At 37.9% G+C, this 21,571-nt stretch overlaps 1 protein-coding gene across 4 annotated transcripts in view; it reads left to right on the top strand.

Moving 5' to 3' along the window:
* The window catches only part of CEP112 (centrosomal protein 112), a 422,424-nt gene that overhangs the window by 104,593 nt on the left and 296,260 nt on the right, over nucleotides 1-21,571 (top strand). For all 4 annotated transcript variants that reach the window (XM_078065962.1, XM_078065964.1, XM_078065965.1 and 1 more), the window contains exon 17: nucleotides 9,096-9,175. In XM_078065962.1, coding sequence (XP_077922088.1) covers nucleotides 9,096-9,175 — 80 coding nt within the window. The remainder of the gene's footprint in view (nucleotides 1-9,095; nucleotides 9,176-21,571) is intronic.

The following is a 21,571-nucleotide window of genomic DNA, read 5'->3' on the forward strand; positions in this document are numbered from 1 at the left end:
GTTTTTATGAAGCCATGCATTCTAGCCTTAAAGAATCATTGATTTCTTAAGTTTATTTCAGCTAGCCAGTGATCAAATTTTGCTTCATTTTTCATGTTTATAAACAGCTTCTTTACATTGATTATGAATGGTATCAATGTAAAAACAGCCCTGTATATTATATTTAATGAGTGAAGAGTATTATGGTATTAACCTCTCATAATAACACTTTGAAATTATATATTTTTTCTACCAGTTTAAAAATATGATACAGCTGATGGGAGCTATTTGTATTCTGTTGTATCATATATGTAGTAATGTTAAATATTTAACCAAAGAATATAAAACAATTAAAGAATTGTCTACTACTTAAACATTTCTTTAGTAATTGCTTCTTGTCATTTGGAATAGTGAGTAATTCTGCATATGCTGGCATCCCTGTTATCAGTAATAACTGGGGGTTTATTGACATAATTTAATACCTTTGGCAATAAAATGCAGAGTTCTATAGGTTTATGATTTTTATACTTAAGTTTTGAATTTGTTGTTTGCTATATGACATGGAAAGTAAAAGAATAGTTGAAATAGTAAAGATTTTATTGTTACTTTTATAATTATTTACTGTTGTAATATTAACAAAATTAATCCATTTGTAAAATACTCACATAATGGAAAATGAGTAAGACATTATCCCTTCAATAATTAAATACATACAAATTAAAATTAAACAGGTTATATGGCATAACATTCTTTTTTTTTTTTAGATTTATTTATTTATTTTAGAGAGAGAGAGAGAGAGAGCAGGGGGAATGGGCAGAGGGAGAGGGGAAGAGAGTCCCAAGCAGACTCTGCTAAGTGCGGAGGCCGACGCAGGGCTACCTCATGACCTGAACTGAAATCAACAGACAGTTGCTTAACTGGCTGAGCCACCCATGCACCCCATAGCACAACGTTCTTAAAACACTTTGTATATCTCATCTTACTTATCCATATAGTCACTCAGCAGATATTCATTAAATGCTTTCATTGGGCAAGGTATCATACGAGGTGCTGGGATGGGGGAGAGGGTTAAGGATGAATTAGCATAGATTCTGCCTTCCAGGAGCTTAATGTCTAGGAAGAATATTTCTGTCATTTGGAAAAGTGAGTATTTCTACTGACATGTATTGACCTGAATACATGCCCTTTAAAATTATGATTTTCTTACTGCTAAAGTTTTTTTATTTTGTTTTGTTTTGCTGATGTTTTAATACAGTCTCAATGCAAGGTCTTAAATATATGTCATGTCTAGGGGCACCTGGCTGGCTGAGTCGTTAGGTGTCTGCCTTCGGCTCAGGTCAGGATCCCAGGGTCCTGGGATCGAGCCCCACATCGGTCTCCTTGCTCAGCAGGGAGCCTGCTTCTCCCTCTCGCAATCCCCCTGCTTGTGTTCCTGCTCTCGCTATCTCTCTCTCTCTCAAATAAATAAAATCTTTAAAAAAAAGAAAAAAAAATTTCATGTCTACAAAATGATATCTGAACCAGAGAGGGAAATACTGCTTTCATTGGAATAAAGAATTTATTTTTTAGTTTTTTACTGTTGAGCCATGTAGCTTCATAAATATTTGACTTACTAAAAGAAGACCATACAGTATCATAAGCCTTACCCCCACTGTACAAGGCATCCTCTGGGTGTCCTTGTTAGTCCATTGTTCATTCTTTGGGCAGATGTCTGGCTTCCTGTTCATTAAGGAACACCTTCTTAGCCTCCTGCTCCATTGAACTCTGCAGTCACTCCTCTTCCTGAGATGGTATCTGGGTACCTGTGAGATAGGGAGAGGGGCTGGTAGCAAAGAGAAGGACACACACTGACTAATTGTAAAAGAATGTGTTCCTATCCCAAACTTCTGTAAGTCCTACTGAGGACAGTTAGATACAGAGACAGAGCTGGAGAGACAGTCTTTCTTCTACCACTGTCTTTTCTTGGCTTCAAAGGACACTAAGGTTTCTGGATCAGCCCCTCTGCCTGGCCGACACACCCGAGAAACAGAACGTTAGAGCTCAGTTGGTCCCTATCCAGTAGCCTTCCACCCACTCCTGTTCTATTTCGCTTAGGGAGCAGACCTAAATTCTTTGTGTTAGCATCCTAACAGCTTTTCCCTTTCCACAAAGTATCAGTTGGCCTTAGCTTTTTAATAATGTCACTAGTTAAAGTGTGTTAGTTGTTTTCAATGTAAATAAGAAGTGTTTAAAATAATAGCGATCTTAAAAAGAAAAATAAGCTCAATTGTTCCCGTTGCATCTGTTCTAACATTATTTATACTGGAAGAATGTTGCTCAGCATGTCACTTTTTGTTTTACAATTAATTCCACAATCTCCCCCTTTTACATTGACATCTGTTCTTCTTTATTAAACCTGCTGTGATCTTAGTCCTTGAAGATTGGATGTCTCGTACCCCCCTCAGGGAATATCCTTTTTGACTGCGCAAAGAGCTGACATAAATCTGACATAGTCCTGGACTGTGGAAGTCAGTAGCTAAATGGGTTGTGTAGGTTTTTTGTTTGTTAGCCAGCGTTACAGGTGTGCACATTCAATAACTCTTGGTAGAAAACTTAGTTCTGAATATCTGTTCAGGAGGAGGAAATGCCATCTGAGTGACATTACTTCCTCACGCCAATAAGAAAGCAGCATGAGAGGTCCTAACTTGTCTGTGAGGTAGGAGAAACAGCATCAAATGCTGTCCCTAATTTAAGCACACACACATTATCTAATGGTTTTTATTGATCTCTAGTGGCTATTGCCTGCTCTTAAGATCTTTGAACATCAAACAAATAATAGGTAGTAAAACTAAATGTCATTGTTTGATGAAGTGTCCTAGTCTGTTAAATCAGGAAATGGTTAGGCTAAATGATTTTACTAGCAAGGAAACACCTGCCTCCTACAAATAACCTATTGCTTGTTTTCCAAACAGGCACCAAAGAGTGAAAGATGGTGCTGTTTACCTAAAGAAGTTCGAGGGACAGATGTTAAGCATGTATATTCTAAAATGAGCTAGAATTCCAATACCTGCTTATAATTTCTCTGATGTAACTGTGTAACAGACAAGATATAAAGTCTGCTGGAGTTCAAAACCATCAAAAATAGTATTCCAATGTTTTGCATTCACTTAAAATTCTTTTCATTAGGTTAAAATAATTTAAAATGTTCACAGCTTTACACATAATATGTTGTGTAGTATTTTCCAACTACCACTGGCATGATTTTCTTTAAGAGGACAGTGTGCCTTGAGTCAAGTTTTAAACAATGAAATTGCACAGCGAAACGACTTACAGAAAGAAGCCATGCAGCCCAGTGCCCACATGTCTCCTGTGGGGAAGCCGAGTTGGAGATGGGGTGGGGTTAGCCAGGCTGTGGATGTGTGGGTGAGCAGCAGTTCACTGTTCCTTCCCATACCAGCTTGTCTGCCACCCTCTATCTGTGTTCTTGTGCAGAGCAGAATCTCTTTCTTATTGATACAAGTACTTCTTTCTTGATTACTTAAATTCTTGGGTTGCCAGGGAAAATATTCATAATATTTTACATATGTTTACATACATTTTACATACATTTACATACATTTAGTAAATGTTCAGTAATTGTGCTTATGTCTAGTTCAATCAATTATTTACAACAAACTCTCATGTTGGGGAATATATGCTCTATCTTTGATTCTCTGGTTTGTATTTTCATTATTTAAGTTACTAAAATTCACTTTTGGTATTAACCATATAGAGTAGGGAAAGGATTACAAGATCAGTCCAGATTATTCTCCACTGCCTTGCGTACATTAAAAAGCAAGGGTGGGGGCGCCTGGGTGGCTCAGTCGTTAAGCGTCTGCCTTCGGCTCAGGTCATGATCCCAGGGTCCTGGGATCGAGCCCCGCATCGGGCTCCCTGCTCCGCGGGAAGCCTGCTTCTCCCTCTCCCACTCCCCCTGCTTGTGTTCCCTCTCTCGCTGTCTCTCCCTCTGTCGAATAAATAAATAAAATCTTAAAAAAAAAAAAAAAAAAAAAGCAAGGGTGGACAGTAGCATTATCTTTATCACCCCAACTATCTGGAATATAGGTAAAAACTAAAACTAAAATCCAAAAAGGCCCTTAACCACACAATACAAATATATTCAATTAAGGACAAATGGAAAAACAATTTTTGTGTTGGCCCAGGAATTGTGCTGGGTGCTGGGGATGTAGAAATAAAGGAGAAACAGCTTCTAGCTTTAAGGACCCCTCAGCTCAAAAGTCTGTGCATCGACACATGTATGTTTACCTCAGAGGGAAGTCTCTCCTTCTGCCCCTCAGATAGTCCCATTTCTGCCTTAGAAATGGTTCCAGTGCTTTTAGAGGCAATAAATCAGATCAAGGTGCTTGCGTTAGCACATTGACCAGCATCAGGAAGTCACGGCTGCAAACCTGACACAGGGTAAGATTGAAGAGAGAGTGATAAACAGCACTTTTATAAGAGCTCCAATTCTTAGCAATTCAGGGGCCATCTTCGGAAAGGGCAGCCAGTGCATCTAGGGGATTTACTGTATTGTGCCATCCCTGTGACTTCGGGTCTTGACAATGACCTTGAGTTTTCAAGAAAATGTTTAGGTATAGAGTATTCAATCTGAGAAGGTAATGATAATAATTTTTAACATTTATGGAACATTTATTATGTTCCTAATATTGTTCTAAGAGCTTTACATGGAATAATTTATTAACTCATCACAATTACTTATTTTCCATGGAGTAACTTATTAACCTATCACAACTTTTAAGATATAGTTACTGTTATTTCTGTTTTTTCAGGGGATGCAACTGAGGCACAGTGTTAAGTAAGTGGTAGAGGAGAAGGGTAGAAACCCATGGAGTTGACTCCAGAGCTCACACTCATAATCACTGTGTAATTTCAGATAGATTTTTCTCAAAGATGGGTAAATTTTTGAAGTTTTAACTTAAAGAGGTAAACCTCAGTTATGCTTTCTGAGGTTCTGAGAGTTCTGAGTCCCAGAGAAAAAGAAACAGGGGAAATCCCTGGTAGTGCCATGCATGGGAGGTACAGTGCCAATATGTAAAATATTATTGACTGATCGGTAATTCCACCAGTGGCTCCTTATGACTTCCCCTGGTGGCATGTGGCTTCGGAGTCCCGCACTAATGAGCTGTGAGGTGTGGAAAGAAACCCCTCCTCAGTGGAGATCCCCAGTCCGCCATCCTGGGGGCTTCCTGGGACTTGGACTGGCGCTGCAGCCTGGAGGCAGAGGCCACACTAGCAGACACGTAATGGAAGAGAGATTGTGCCCCCTGCATTTTTGCTCAAGCACCAAATCCAAATGGATAATACGCCATTTACAAATGAGTTGGAGAACCGAGCCATAATGGGGTCTGTGGCAAAATAGTGCAGAGCAAAGGAGGGAAAGTGTTATACAGAAGACTCCGAGAAAGGAGTGTCTTCGAAAGGTATTACTCCAAAAGAAAGCATCAAAAGGAACTCATCAGTAAAGTACCAGAAGATACAATGTCTAGAAAAGAAGAGCAGACATCATAAGAAAGAAAAAGGTGGAGTGAAGGTGGAGGCAATTGTCATGGGAAGGATGTGAAGAACCTGAAAACACAACAGCAGCGCTGACATCTATGTGGGAGCTGGGGAAGGTAGAGCTGGTGCTGTGGAGCACCCCATCAGTGATCTGAAGGACAGATTGTTAACCTGCAGACTGCAAAGGACAGGCAAAGAATAGATACTAAAGCAGAAAACAGAAAACCAGTAGACAATGATCAATATTCCTAAAGGGAACTCAGAATCAATTAACACGAAGGAAAGGTAGCAGAGACCTTTCCTGAAGGTCTCTGTATACAGAATGAGGAGATTCACCCTATATCAGATAAAAACCAATAAAGAGGGGCACCTGGGTGGCTCAGCCGTTTAGCGTCTGCCTTTGGCTCAGGTCATGATCCCAGGATGCTGGGATCGAGCCCCGCATCGGGCTCCCTGCTCAGTGGGAAGCCTGCTTCTCCCTCTCCCACTCCCCCTGCTTGTGTTCCCTCTCTCGCTGTCTCTCTCTGTCAAAAAATAAATAAAAATCTTTAAATTAAAAAAAAAAAAAACCAGTAAAGAGATTCGACAACATTTGATCCTCAGTACAGAGAGTGATTTTCTAAGTATCCAAGCTGGGGCAAGAAGGGGCAAAGATCAGGTCAGTTTAGTCTCCTTGGTTGCAAATCTAAATGTCTTTTTTTTTTTTTTTTTAAAGATTTTATTTATTTATTTAATTGACAGAGAGAGGGAGAGAGACAGTGAGAGAGGGAACACAAGCAGGGGGAGTGGGAGAGGGAGAAGCAGGCTGTCCGCCAAGCAAGGAGCCCGATGTGGGGCTCGATCCCAGGACCCTGGGACCATGACCCAAGCCGAAGGCAGACGCTTAATGACTGAGCCACCCAGGCACCCCATAATTTATTTATTTACTTATTTGAGAGAGAGAGAGAGTAAATGAGAGAGAGCACAAGCAGGGGTAGAGGAAGTAGGAGAAGCAGACTCCCCGCTGAGCAGGGATAAATGTCTTAAGACAGTAGAGTGACATATGCTCTGTTGTTAGGCCAAAATGTTGTGACTCAGTAATCTCATACGTAATTTTTCCTTCATGTGCGAAGGCAACAGCTGACCTTCTTGGATGTGTAAAGCCTCAGAGATAGATCACCAAGATACTCTTTTTGAAAATAAAATTACTAGCTGATGTACTTTCATCCACCTAAGGATAAGCAAAACATCAAATCAAAACAAAAAAAAGACACTCAAGAATAAAAAAGAAGTAGTGCTGAATGCCACATTAACTAAAATAAAGTTGAATTTAAATGTTTATTGTGTGAATGATATAAAATAATGCAGATGTAAAAATTTCTTGAGAGTTAAAAAATGTGAAAACGGCTATCTGGATCAAATTAATCAGATTATTTAAAAGAAAAAATGGGTAGGAGAAGAGGCAAATGTGCTAAGCTGTTATTTAAAAAGATAGGACATGGAGGTTGGTTTTTTGCTTATTGACTATTAGAGAAGTATATGTTAAAAATAATTGTGAAGCAGTGCCTAGGTAGCTCAGTCAGTTGGGTGTCTGCCTTTGGTTCAGGTCATGCTCTCGGGGTCCTGGGATAGAGCCCTGCGTCGGGGCCCCTGCTCGGAGGGGAGTCTATCTTCCTCTCCTCCTGCCCCTCCCCCTGCTCATGATCTCTCTCTCTCTCAATTAAATTAATAAAAATTTAAAAAGAAACCAAAACCAAAACAAACAAACATATGTTTCCAAAATATCTGCATTGGGTCATCTCTGAGTTTAATTTTGGGCTTTAATTTCTTTGATTCTGTACATGAAAGAGACCAGATCAGTGTTGGGATGGTGCTTCTGTTGCTTTATTAATGTATCTACTCCAATTTAGCATGCCTACTCTGTGCCAAGCCTATAATACATACCAGGGATCCAATATAAGTAAGACAATAATTTCAGTATAGGACCTGGTAAAATTTTGGGCAGTTGACTTTTTTTTTTTCCCATGTAAAGTAAAATAAATGTAGTGGCAAAAATTTGCAAGGCAGGTTAGTTGCTCTTTCTCTCTCTCTCTCTTTTTTTTTTTTTTTAATTTTATTTATTTGACAGCGAGATATAGCGAGAGAGGAAACACAAGCAGGGGGAGTGGGAGAGGGAGAAGCAGGCTTCCCGCGGAGCAGGGAGCCCGATGCGGGGCTCGATCCCAGAACCCTGGGATCATGACCTGAGCCGAAGGCAGGTGCTTAACGACTGAGCCACCCAGGTGCCCCTGCTCTTTCTCTTTTTAATAAATAGGTATTTATGAGGTATTTTAATTTTACCATTTAAGATATGGGGGAGAGGGGTCCCCTGTCTTTATTTTCCCAAGCGCCTACACTTGCCACCACCCTGCATGTTCCTGTTTCCAGTTTTTTCTCACCTCTTGGTCTCACAGCAGCCAGTAGAAGCTTTTGATATTCTCATGGAATATGAGAATATGAACAAACTCATGGACGACTTTCCCTCTCCTCTCTCTCCTTTCAGTCTACAGACAGACAGTTGATCTTATGTATTTATCTTGCTAAACCACCAGAGGAGAAAAACACAAGAGAATTATCAAAGGAAAAGGTCAAAGAGTATAAAGTTTTGAATTGGAGAGGTCTCCATCCAAACTAATATAAATAGCCAAGTATTTTGGGCGAGCGCTGAGTCAGTGTTTGAAAAGGTTTGTGAATGCGTGTGTGCGCATGTGTGTGTGTGTTGTTGGTTTTGTGCTGGTCGTTCCTCTCCTGCCCCCTGTACCCACCCGTGGTGCTGTCAGCCTCACCTGGGCTGCCAGGGGGTGTGCAGCGGTGTCCTCCCCTCAGTAAGTGACTTGCGTTTTCTCACCCACCAGCATGGCTCCGGACCCTCCATTGCCCCGTGTGTGGAAGCATGGCTGCCATTTTACTCCTCCCTTTCTGTCCAGCTGTACCAAAGTCTCCTTTCCCTGTAGATCCACATGGTGTCCATGTTGGGTATGCTTATCTGTATTTGCATGTGAAGAGCTTTCTGTGGAGAGAAAGTTTCGTTTGGCCCTCATTATTCATGCCACCATCCCACCGACTCAAAGGATGCTACTTTTAGGAAAGAGATCCTCATGGTGGGGGCACTGCCTCCTAAACTCAGTGAATGATTATACAAACCATTCCCAACAGTGGAAGAGAGGGCTATTTCATCAAAACCTGTGTATGTTTGGAGAATATAGACACCTGATTTTTTGTATTCTCCTGAATCTCGAGAGATTCCTTTCCTTTGGCTACTATGTAAGTTCAAAAAGATTGACAAGTGACTGCTCCTTTTGAATTTCTTACACATCAGTGTATTTTACAGGAACTCCATATACAGGTTGACTCAATTACTAACTTTGGCCAGAAAATTGGTATTGGAAGTATAGTATTGAAATAGTTGTATGGTAAATGATTATGGTTAACCAAGTCTCTATCTTGAAATATCTAAATCTAATTTTATATTAAAAATAGATTTAAGATGACTGTTTCATTGTTTGTATTTCTCCTCTGAATGCTTGTCTTCTGGTAACTTTTACGTGTCTTCATCACGGCAGATTAATGACCTGCAGAGTGAACTTGATAAAGAGAAAGAAGATGCTCAAAAGAAAATCCATAAATTTGACGAAGCACTGAAGTGAGTAAAATTGTAATATATTTAATTAAAAAATACTCTTATTCTAGACTGTGAGCCACATTAAGCAACTAGAACTTAAACATCATATTTTTCTAAGAGCCTTGCTGTGGTTTAGTTTAAATTGGTTTTCCACCATGAATCTCTATTTTCTGAATTTTATTACCAGCCAGCACGTATTTTTTTTTTCAAAAAGGAAAAATCAGTTCATCTGTTTTTAAGTGACAGGAATGTAAGAAAATAGAACTTAGTGGTTTTAGATGCTTTCTTCCTCTTAAATGAAAACAGATTAAAAAGAAAAAAACAAGATTTAGGTCTTAGAACATTTAGAAATTTCTCTGTAGATTTTTTTTTTTGGAGAAATTTGGGTAATGAAATGTTCCAGTTATATCTGAAAAGGGACTATTACACAGGCATTATTTGGAAAAGATTTGTCTCATGATGTAACACTTAAATATACACATTAAAGCATCAGATTTTATTTATCTTCTCCATTCATTTACTAGGTTGATTAGGCCCTATTTATCAGTAGGTTTTATCACTCAGTTTTTAGCTGAAAAACATTGATTTAGTCAATAAATATTGAGTTTCCACCATGTGTCAGGCAATGTGTAGTCTCTTCCCCGGAGGACCTTAGAATCGGTTGGAAAGATTTTCAAGAACTTTGGCAATTATATTACAGAGTGATAAGAAGAGGGTACTTGACCCAAAAAAGTGATTTAAGAAGGGAAGCTTACTTGAGTGCATTATATCTAGCTAACTCCCATCCCAGAGAATCAGCTAATTCGATTTTTCTTCCTTCCTCAAACCTTCAAACAAGAATAACTTACAGAAAGGCTAGAAATAACACCCAGAATCAAGCAAATTTAGTATCAGATTCTGCCTGGGCAGATTACATAATCATTTCCTCTCCCTCATTTTGCTTGTTAAGAAAATGTATTAGCTGAGTTGTCATATAGAACATCTTAAAATAATTTATGTACTAGGACATCATGGATATCCATTTTTTATCTGCACAAGGACTTATTGCTTATTTGTTCACATCACCACGTATGAATTAGATAAAGTCAGAGGAGAACTATAATATTCATTAAAGATTAAGTTAAATAATATTCATTAAAGATTAAGTTAAATAAATAAGTGTATTTTATACTCTAACTTGGATAGTGACAAAACTAGGGCCTTCTTGCTTCCTTCATGGAAGGGATGCTCTCCCTTTATTCTTCATTCATTTTTCCTCCTTAAAATGTTGATTAATAACTTTCTTCATCTACCCAATTTATCATACTTTTCATTTCTCTTTTGTTCTACTTTGTCTCTCTTCTTTTATAATTTCCTTATACTTTTTTCATTGGTTTGTTGATTTACATTTTTTAATCCCTAACAGAAGAGATAATCCCTTTAAATAACAGTACACCAACAAATAATTTGTTTAGTATTTAAGATGTCTATAGATTGTGTTATGATGCTAAAACAAGTAGAAGGTTTAGAAGATACAGCTCAAGACAGAAAGCTGTTCTTATGATTTTATATAGTCCACGTTAGGCATTGGAAATACTACTCAGTTGTTGACAGTAAGTGCAATTGGGATTCAGAAAGATTTTTTCCATGGGATATTGGGAGTTTATGTGTAAAACAGTGTGGTATCTTTTAATGTTCACTGAAACATTATGAAAGAACCCTAAGCATCCTTGGTTTTCTGTATATAACATTATCATTCACTGGGCCACATAACATTCTTAAAGGCTTTAAAGGTCTTTACCAAAATACCAAATTTTACTTGGGGTCAAAAGGCTATTTCAGGGGTTTACTAAAATTCCCCCATAGGCCTGTTTCTCCCATTCCCTGTGTAGGTGATGTTTTCATTTCAACTAAATGTCTGTATGATCCTAACACTATAGCACTGAGAGGAGCAGAGTAAGTTCTTGTGTGGCCTGAACTTCAGAGTAAACAGTACAAGCTGGCTACTGCCCCAAAGGAAAATAGTCTGGAGGGTGATTACTACTGCCTTTGAATCTAAGAATTGTGTTAGACCCATTTGGTCCAAAGACAATTCCATTTTTTCTGAAAAACAGCTATATGGTATGCCTTATTAACAAAACTTTTTTCCATAATAAATATATACAAAGTGGAAAATCTAGAATGTGGTGGCATTCATTCATGTAATCCTTCTTTCGTCCACTCATTAAGGGTTTATTCCTTCTGTGCATGTTGACTGTGTGGTAGAGGACAGCAGAGGACAGGAATTCATACATAGGAATTCATATATGTGTGAACACATGATAAATATATTCAACTCAATCTTCAGTTAAGAGCTCAAGCTGATACCTGAGAAACTCTCGTTACTTAAGAGGGACCCTGATTTGAGGTCGGCATTCACTTTAAACGCTAACTCCTTAAAGCTCATTTGTCTATTGTTAATGTTTTTCAGAAATAAAATTAGTTTGATATTATTGTACTACTTACAGTTTTTATTCAACATATATCCCAAATATTTTTTGCTTCCTACTTTATTTTTATTCTAGCAAATAATTTTAATAACTTCCAATAACTGAAAGCTATCTGAAACTATCAATGGTATGAATTGTGTTCATTTTTTATTCTTCAAAGACAATTAAAATATGTGGGAAGCTTGGTAGACTAATGAATGGAAAATAACCGTATATAGCAAGATCATTTGGTATAACTCTTTGAAAGACTAACACTGAAAAAGTTTTTGTTTTTGTTTTTTTTAGAGAAGTTAAAATCTATGGACAATAAAGGTAGATAGTATATATTTGGTTTATTCCTTTTTCAATATTCATGTATTTAACAAATTTGATATCTAAGTTTTGGTGCTATAAAAATAAAAGTATTGTTCTGAGATATTGTATACATTGTCTATTTTTTTAAGATTTTATTTATTTATTTTAGAGAGCGTACACACACACACACACACACACACACACACACACACACACACACACGAGTGGGGGAGGGGCAGAGGGAGAGGGAGAGAGAGAATCTCAAGCAGATTCTGCACTGAGCATGGAGCCTGACACAGGGATCAATCTCATGACCCTGAGATCATGACCTGAGCTGAAGCCAAGAGTTGGGCATGTAACCAATTGATCCACCCCGGCACCCCTGTATATTGTCTATTTTAAAGTATTTAATGAAACATTCCAAAGTCATCTTTTTGATTATACCTTTCAAATTCCTCTTTTGCAATAAAATACAAAACTGCCTTGAAACATTTATTCTGATCCACTTTAACTTTTTTTGCATTGTCAAATTGTAAATGTTATAAATATTTCTACACACACACACACGCACACACACACACATATATATATTTCAATACTAACTAAAAACCAGAAAGCTTATTAGTACTGAAAATATATAGTCATAATTTCACTAGAACATATGATAATATTGGTCTTTAGATGATATGGTGATAAATCAGCCTATAGGAAGCAAGCATTTATTTAACTAAAACATATTGTTTTGGTCGTTGTTGTTATATATACACATATATGTATATATGACTGTGTGTGAATGTATACACCACAAATAAAAGTTTTACTGGGTTTTAAGAAAAAATACAGAAGGATAAAATGAACTCAAATCTGGGCCTTAACCTCTTAGCCCAGAGGCCTCTTGACATTACTAAAACAAATTAATCATGCATTTTTGTTAAAAGGAGATGTCTCATGAAAACTGAATATTCCTATATTCTTCTTTTTAATCATTGCCTTACATTTTTGTCATAGTTATTTTATAACCCTGAAACATGTTTACCTGACTTTTTGCAAATTTTTATAATATATAAAATGTAGCTATATAAGATATTTGAATATATAAATATTTAGAAATATATGTTGTTTGCTCTTGCTTAGAGTTTCCTATAAATAAAAATACTATAATGAAAAATGAAACAATGGTTCATTGTACCCTTAGAATTTTTTAATAATCTTTTTTTAAAGCTAGTTAATAGAGTACTATGGTTTAAAATCTGAAAGTTAAAAAAAAAAAAAAAAGAGCACATAGGAAAAAGCTCCCCTTCCATATAAGCCTTCTAGCTATACATTTTCCCTTTTTGGGAAAGTGTATCCTTTCATAGGCAAGTATAAACATTTCTTCCCTATCTTTTCCCCTTACACTTTACATTTATCCTGGTCTTTCTTTTTTTGTTGTTTTTACTTATCAATATGAACTGGAGATTGTTTCATATAAGGACATAAAGAGCTTCCTCATTCTAATTTATGTATTTGATATAATTTATTTGACCAGTTCTCTAGTGATGAACACATGATGAAAATTCTTCCATTTGTCTTCTAGTGCATATATGGTTTGACTTTAACATTTAAATCTGTGATCCATTTGGAATGTATCCAGTGTAGGTTGTGAGGTATGGATCCGTTGTTTGTGTTGTCAGATGGTTTCTCAACTACTTCAAGATCATTTATTTTAATAATCTCGCCTTTCCCTCTTTTGAGTTCTGCTACAGGGCCATCGCTGGACATGTTTCTAGACTTTCTGTTCCACTCCAGAGATCTGGATATGCTCGCACCAGTCTCAGACTCTTTTAATTACGGCAGTTTAAAAATAATATTTAATCTCTAGTAGGACCTCTTATGCTGCCACAGTGGTCTTTTTAAAAATCTTTTTTTTCTTTTTATAAAATTTTTCCACTTGAGCTTTACAATTAGCTGTCTAGTTAAAAAAAAACATTAGTCTTTTTGTTAATGTTATTGAACATGTATAGTTCAACAAAGGAAGAATTGACATCTTTTAGTGTTAAGTCTTTTTATGCAAGAACATGAGATGCCTTTCCATTTGTTAAGCTCTTCTTTTATGCCATTCTACAGCTCTACCTTTTTTTGAAACAGACATTATTCACAAGAAATTTGTGTTACTTAAATATCACAAGTTGGTTCTTTTGTATTAAGCATGTGTGCTAGTATTTATTAGGGTATGTGATGTGAGAACTGAAATACGTAGGAAGTTGTACGTTCTAGGTTTGACGTTTCATACAGAATTTGAGGTACGGATTTTAAAATCTCTGGACACACCGTGTACTTTATATGAAGAATGCAAAACTCTTTAGGGCATCACTTGCTTTGTGTATACATTCAATGCCTTATATGTGATTTTAATCAAATTAGTTTATGAATTCCTCCCAACATTTATTTTCTTCTAGGATTTTTGTTGGTACTGAGCACACAGTGCGGGACAGAGTAGGCAAGGGCTCGGCTGTGGCCACTGTGCACAGGTGTGCAGGCTTTGTATTGCATGATACACTATTTGTCAGTATAATAGTGTGGTAACTGCGTATTAGTGCCCACAATACGGAGGGCACTGTCCACACAGACCACAGTGTGATGTTCTGGAAGTTAGATGTGTTTTTCCTGCTTTTGTCGATAACATCAGATATTGTTCATTTCATTTTATTAACTTAGTATAAAATAGTTATTTTGCCTTCCATTAAACTATTGTTGGGATCGCTGCACTGTTTGTAAAAGTAGATATCTTGTATTGAAGGGTAAAAGATGAAGTGTTTCAGACACAACTTCAAGAGTTCAGGTTGGTAATTTATAGGAAGTCCAGAATCAGTCTGCTTAACCTCCTATGCCCATGATGTCTTTTCAAAGCTCCGTTGCCTGAGTACCTCCTAAGTGTCTTTACTGCTGTCAGCTTTCCTTGACTGGTTTCCATCAACTCAGATGTTCAGACTATGTCATGTTCATTCTCTGTGTTATGTTTTTCTCTGTTCATGTGTGCAGAATGGAAGTCAGTGTTGTTTTCTTCTGGAGGCCAGTCAAATAGGATGTCTCTAAAGCTACCCAACTTTTCCTTTTGGAGAAAAAACAATCTTAGAGATTTAAATACAGAGTATTATTTATCATGGAATTTCTAGATCTCTTTAGGATGCTACTGAGTTTTGTAGTGCTGATTCTAGACTGCACTATGGATTTGCAGTGCTTTCAGGATTATATCATTATGGATGATTATAAGAAAAATAAATAATAGTAACTTCTAGTAGAGTTTATTTCAGCAAGTAAATAGTTCATGTATTTATAATAATAGTATATAATGGATTTATAATACATAGAGTGAACTTAGTATAAGACAAGTAAAATATTTTTAAAACAGACTGAAATGACTTTTATAGTATAAACAAATATTAACATAAAATTAAAATATAAAATAGGGCGCCTGGGTGGCTCAGTCGTTAAGCGTCTGCCTTCGGCTCAGGTCATGATCCCAGGGTCCTGGGATCGAGCCCCGCATCGGGCTCCCTGCTCCGCGGGAAGCCTGCTTCTCCCTCTTCCACTCCCCCTGCTTGTGTTCCTGCTCTCGCTATCTCTCTCTGTTAAATAAATAAATAAAATCTTTAAAAAAAAAAAAAATAAAATAAAATATAAAATAAACATGTAGAGGATGGGGGATATTATTGTACCAGAAATAAAATTATTTCTATATTTAAATTCTAAATTTGCCCTGGCCTGAACTCTTTCACGTGGTTTTGGGAAGCATTAGTGTAGGTTAAGGGCGTGGACTCTGGACCCAGTTGTCACAGATCCAAATTCCTGCTCAAATTACTAGCTGTTGTGTGACCTTGGGTATGGTTCTTAACTTCTATGTGATGCCGTCTTTACATCTGTAAAACGAGGATAGTAATAAGACTGCCTCCTAAAATTGCTGAGAGGCTTGGACGCGTTAATATAAGCATTTAGAACAGTGTCTGTTACATATGTATATGAGCTCTTAGTATTTTGTTCCTCATTGCCTTATCAGAGGGTGCAAACAAGTTCTTCAGAAGAAGTATTCTTTCCCTGGTATCATTTTTTTTTAACAAATAGCTTTATTGAGGTATAATTATCACACCATAAAATTTACTCGTTTTTAAGCGTACAGTTCAGTGCTTTTTAGTAAATTTACAGAGTTGTGTCACCATCACCATGGTTCAATTTTAGAACATTTCCATCAGCCCAAAAGATCCCTCATGGCACCCGATTTTAGAAGGAAATGATCATAATTGATTTTTTCTGACTGAAAGGTATAAGTAATAAGGGACAAGATTTTTGACAGTTACTTTGTGGTCAATGCTAACTGACCACTTCTTATTTTGACCCTCAGTAAAAGTTGAAGTCCTCATATTGAGATTTACTTCAGCATCTTGTGGAGATCTAAGCTAATGTAGCCCTAGTATGTTGCTTCTGGGTTATTTAACTTTCTGATGTTTTATTAACTTTGATACAAGGATGAATTTAGAAAGTAGATTCTGTGTGTGGCATGTACGCATGTGTGTGCATGCATGCGCATGTAAATGCACTGAAAGGGGCCTGGAAATATATATATGCTAACGTGTTTGGCGCTAGAGTAGGGGTCATGTTCATGTTTTCCTCTCTGTATTTATATCTAGTTTGAATCGTTTCCAACAAGAATAGTATATGTTATGTTCGTAGCTTAATAGCAAAAGACAAAAGAAACCAATACAGATTTTAGAAGGAAGAATTGTGCAGTATTAATAATGGTGACCTCTGCTTGGTGAGCATATGGGACTTAAAAAGAATTTCTCTGTATTTTACATGTTCTAAAATACATGTGTCCAGCAGTTCCTCAGAGACCCTTTCAACTTGTCCTAAATCTCTTAGCCAGCATGGGCTAGAGCAGGCAATAAACCCAGATAATCTCTGGAAATATCTGAAGTCTAATTATTTTGGGTTTTGATTGGAAAAAAACCCTTTCATGTATTTCATATAATAAAAGCATAGGTGATATGGTTGACATTACATTTTTTTTTATAGGTGAAAATTTTTGTCACCTAGAATGAAGGGATACTCTGCTACAAGATTTTAAGAAAGGCTATTAGGAAGCCTATGGAATATAGAATAGGAAATACAGCTTTCTAATAAATGTACAATTAGGATATTCTTTTTTTTTTTTTTTAAGATTTTATTTATTTATTTGACAGAGAGAGACACAGTGAGAGAGGGAACACGAGCAGGGGGAGTGGGAGAGGGAGAAGCAGGCTTCCCGTGGAGCAGGGAGCCCGATGCGGGGCTCGATCCCAGGACCCTGGGACCACGACCTGAGCTGAAGGCAGACGGAAGGCAGACGCTTAAACAACTGAACCACCCAGGCATCCCTAATTAGGATATTCTTAATGAAAGGAAAAGGTATTCACCATGGGAGATTATAGTACATGCTTTAAGTTTTCTTATGGGAATTCCTATATAATATATAGATTCATTTTCCACTTTTAATTTATGAATCTTATTTTGTAAACTTGAACCTGATTGTAGTACCCATATTTGATTCCTAATGTCAGACAAATTACATGCACTGGTTATTAATCCCAAGAGTAAAGCACCATGCACTGGTTACGGATCCCTGGGGAGGACTCCAACTACATGGAGGGTAGCAAAGATCATCACAATGCCAGCCACCAGGAATAGAAGTCAAACATTTCTGCCTTCTGCATCTTAGTACTGGAGTCATCAAGAACACAGCACAATCAAGCATTGACTGGAACAACGCTTTACTTACATAGAGAAGAGACAGAGCAAGATTAGCTTCAGTAGTGGGCTCAGTCCCCCATGGGCAATGGCTCTCTCCTGATGGCTGTCACAAGGCATTTTGCCTGCTTCTCCTAACCTGCAGTAGAAAGACTGTCCTCTCTCTGTGGAGGACAGATCTAACAGTGAGGTTGGCCAGGTGCCAGATGATGCACACACTTCAAGCAAAGGCAAAAGAGCATTCTTTGACCTGAAACAGGGATAAAAACTCCCACCCAAGGTGATAAGCCCAGCACAGGCTTGGTGGGCTCTTTATCTGTTGAGAAGTGTTCCAAGCCCCAGGCTCGTTCTTATGTGGCTGAGTGGGGGTCAAAAGACTGCATGTATGAGACTGCCTTTCCTAACCCCTAAATATCCTAATATTTCAAGGAAGGTGAATCTCATGCCTGACCTGTACTTTAGGGAGATTATCCTGGCAGGGGTGAGAATATCAAATGTATGAGTAATAAGAAATTGGAAGCAGGACCCTAAGGAAGATGAGAAAACAGTAACAGTCCATGTGAAATGCACAGACTCTGAAGATGGTGAGCCTGTGATTGAGTATAAAGGCAGCCCCCAGGAAACGCAGCTTCTCTGGAACTCTTAAGTCTCATCTAGGCACCTTTTTAAAAATTCAGAGTCAGAGTGAACTTTCACAGATAAACTCCAAGAGATAAACTGACGCAAAAGCTCCCCTGCTTTATATTTTTACTCCATGTAGGAGTAGCATAGATTGTTGAGTAAATGGAAACATGAAGAAAAAGGACGCGTTTGAAAATACTGTCTCATGATCTCAGGAGATACAAATTTAAAGATGTTTAACTTTTATTATTAAAATTTGTTGCCAGCTTTATTGAGGTATAATTGATGTAGCACATTGATTAAGCTTAAGGCATACAGTGTGTTGATTTGATACACTTCTATATTGTGTAGTGATGACCACTATAGCCTTAGCTAACACCTCCATCAGCTTACAAAATTACCATTTCTCTTCTGTGGTGAGAACAATTAAGATCTGCTCTCTTAGCAACTTTCAAGGGCATAATACAGTATTGTTAACTATAATCACCGTGCTGTACATTAGATCCCAAGAGCTTATTCAACTAATAACTGGAAGTTTATACCCTTTAACAAACATCTCCCCCTTATCCCTTCCCTCCCAGCCCCTGGTGTTCACCATTTTACTCTTTTTCTGTGAGTTGGGCTTTTTTAAATATTCCACATATAGGGGATATCATACAGTATTTGTCTTTCTCAGTCTGACTTATTTCACTTAGCGTAATGCCCTCAAGGTCAATCCATATTGTTGCAAATGACAGGATTTCCTTCTTTTTATGGCTGAGTAATATTCACTGTGTGTATATGTATGTATGTATACACGTGTCACAACTTCTTTATCCATTCATCTGTCAATGGACACTTGGGTTGTTTCTGTGCCTTGGCCTATTATAAATAACGCTGCTATGAGCATGGGGGTAGAGATGTGTTTTTGAGTTGGTGTTTTCATTTCCTTTGTGTGTATTCCCAGGTGTAGTATTGCTGGAGCATATGGTGATTCTGTTTTTAATTTTTTGAGGGTCCACCATCCCATTTTCCATTATTCAGCCATTATTCCTTTTTTCCTTTTTTTAAATTTTATTTTATTATGTTATGTTAGTCACCATACAATACATCATTAGGTTTTTTTTATTGTGTTATGTTAATCACCATACATTACATCGTTAGTTTTTGATGTAGTGTTCCATGATTCATTGTTTGCGTATAATACCCAGTGCTCCATTCAGTACGTGCCCTCTTTAATACCCATCACCAGGCTAACTCATCCCCCCACCCCCCTCCCCTCTAGAACCCTCAGTTTGTTTCTCAGAGTCCATAGTCTCTCATGGTTCGTCTCCCCCTCCTATTCCCCCCCTTCATTTTTCCCTTCCTGCTATCTTCTTCTTCTTCTTTTTTTATTTTTTTATTTTATTTTATTTTATTTTTTTAAATGTTTTATTTATTTGACAGAGAGAAAGACAGCCAGAGAGGGAACACAAGCAGGGGAGGTGGGAGAGGGAGAAGCAGGCTTCCTGCGGAGCAGGAAGCCTGATGCGGAGCTCGATCCCAGGACCCTGGGATCATGACCTGAGCCGAAGGCAGACGCTTAACGACTGAGCCACCCAGGCGCCCCTTCTTCTTCTTTTTTTAACATATAATGTATTATTTGTTTCAGAGGTACAGGTCTGTGATTCAACAGTCTTACACAATTCACAGCACTCACCATAGCACATACCCTCCCCAATGTCCATCACCCAGCCACCCCATCCCTCCCACCCCCCACCACTCCAGCAACCCTCAGTTTGTTTCCTGAGATTAAGAATTCCTCATATCAGTGAGATCATATGATACATGTCTTTCTCTGATTGACTGATTTTGTGCAGCATAATACCCTCCAGTTCCATCCAAGTCATTGCAAATGGCAAGATTTCATTCCTTTTGATGGCTGCATAATATTCCATTGTATATATATACCACATCTTCTTTATCCATTCATCTGTCGATGGACATCTTGGCTTTTTCCATAGTATGGCTATTGTGGACATTGCTGCTATAAACATCGGGGTGCACGTACCCCTTCGGATCCCTAGATTTGTATCTTTGGGGTAAATACCCAGTAGTGCAATTGCTAGATCGTATGGTAGCTCTATTTTCAACTTTTTGAGGAACCTCCATACTGTTTTCCAGAGTGGTTGCACCAGCTTGCATTCCCACCAACAGTGTAGGAGGGTTCCCCTTTCTCCGCATCCCCGCCAACATCTGTCGTTTCCTGACTTGTTAATTTTAGCCATTCTGACTGGTGTGAGGTGGTATCTCACTGAGGTTTTGATTTGGATTTCCCTGATGCCAAGCGATGTTGAGCACTTTTTCATGTGTCTGTTGGCCATTTGGATGTCTTCTTTGGAAAAATGTCTGTTCATGTCTTCTGCCCATTTCTTGATTGGATCATTTGTTCTTTGGGTGTTGAGTTTGTTAAGTTCTTTATAGATTTTGGATACTAGCCCTTTATCTGATATGTCATTTGCAAATATCTTCTCGACATTAATAATTTCGTGTTTGCAAATTCATTCTGTCGGTTGTCTTTTGGTTTTGTTGACTGTTTCTTTTGCTGTGCAAAAGCTTTTTATCTTGATGAAGTCCCAATAGTTCATTTTTGCCCTTGCTTCCCTTGCCTTTGGCAATGTTTCTAGGAAGAAGTTGCTGTGGCTGAGGTCGAAGAGGTTGCTGCCTGTGTTCTCCTCAAGAATTCTGATGGACTCCTGTCTCATATTTAGGTCTTTCAACCATTTGGAGTCTATTTTTGTGTGTGGTGTAAGGAAATGGTCCAGTTTCATTCTTCTGCATGTGGCTGTCCAATTTTCCCAACACATTTGTTGAAGAGACTGTCTTTTGTCCATTGGGCATTCTTTCCTGCTTTGTGGAAGGTTAGTTGACTATAGAGTTGAGGGTCCATTTCTGGGCTCTCTATTCTGTTCCACTGATCTGTGTGTCTGTTTTTGTGCCAGTACCATACTGTCTTGATGATGACAGCTTTGTAATAGAGCTGGAAGTCCGGAATTGTGATGCCGCCAGCTTTGCTTTTCTTTTTCAACATTCCTCTGGCTATGCGGGGTCTTTTCTGGTTCCATACAAATTTTAGGATTATTTGTTCCATTTCTTTGAAGAAAGTGGATGGTATTTTGATAGGGATTGCATTGAATGTGTAGATTGCTCTAGGTAGTATTAACATCTTCACAATATTTGTTCTTCCAATCCATGAGCATGGAACGTTTTTCCATTTCTTTGTGTCTTCCTCAATTTCTTTCATGAGTATTTTATA

This window comes from Halichoerus grypus, chromosome 2 (assembly GCF_964656455.1).
Source record: "Halichoerus grypus chromosome 2, mHalGry1.hap1.1, whole genome shotgun sequence".
Lineage (NCBI taxonomy): Eukaryota > Metazoa > Chordata > Mammalia > Carnivora > Phocidae > Halichoerus > Halichoerus grypus.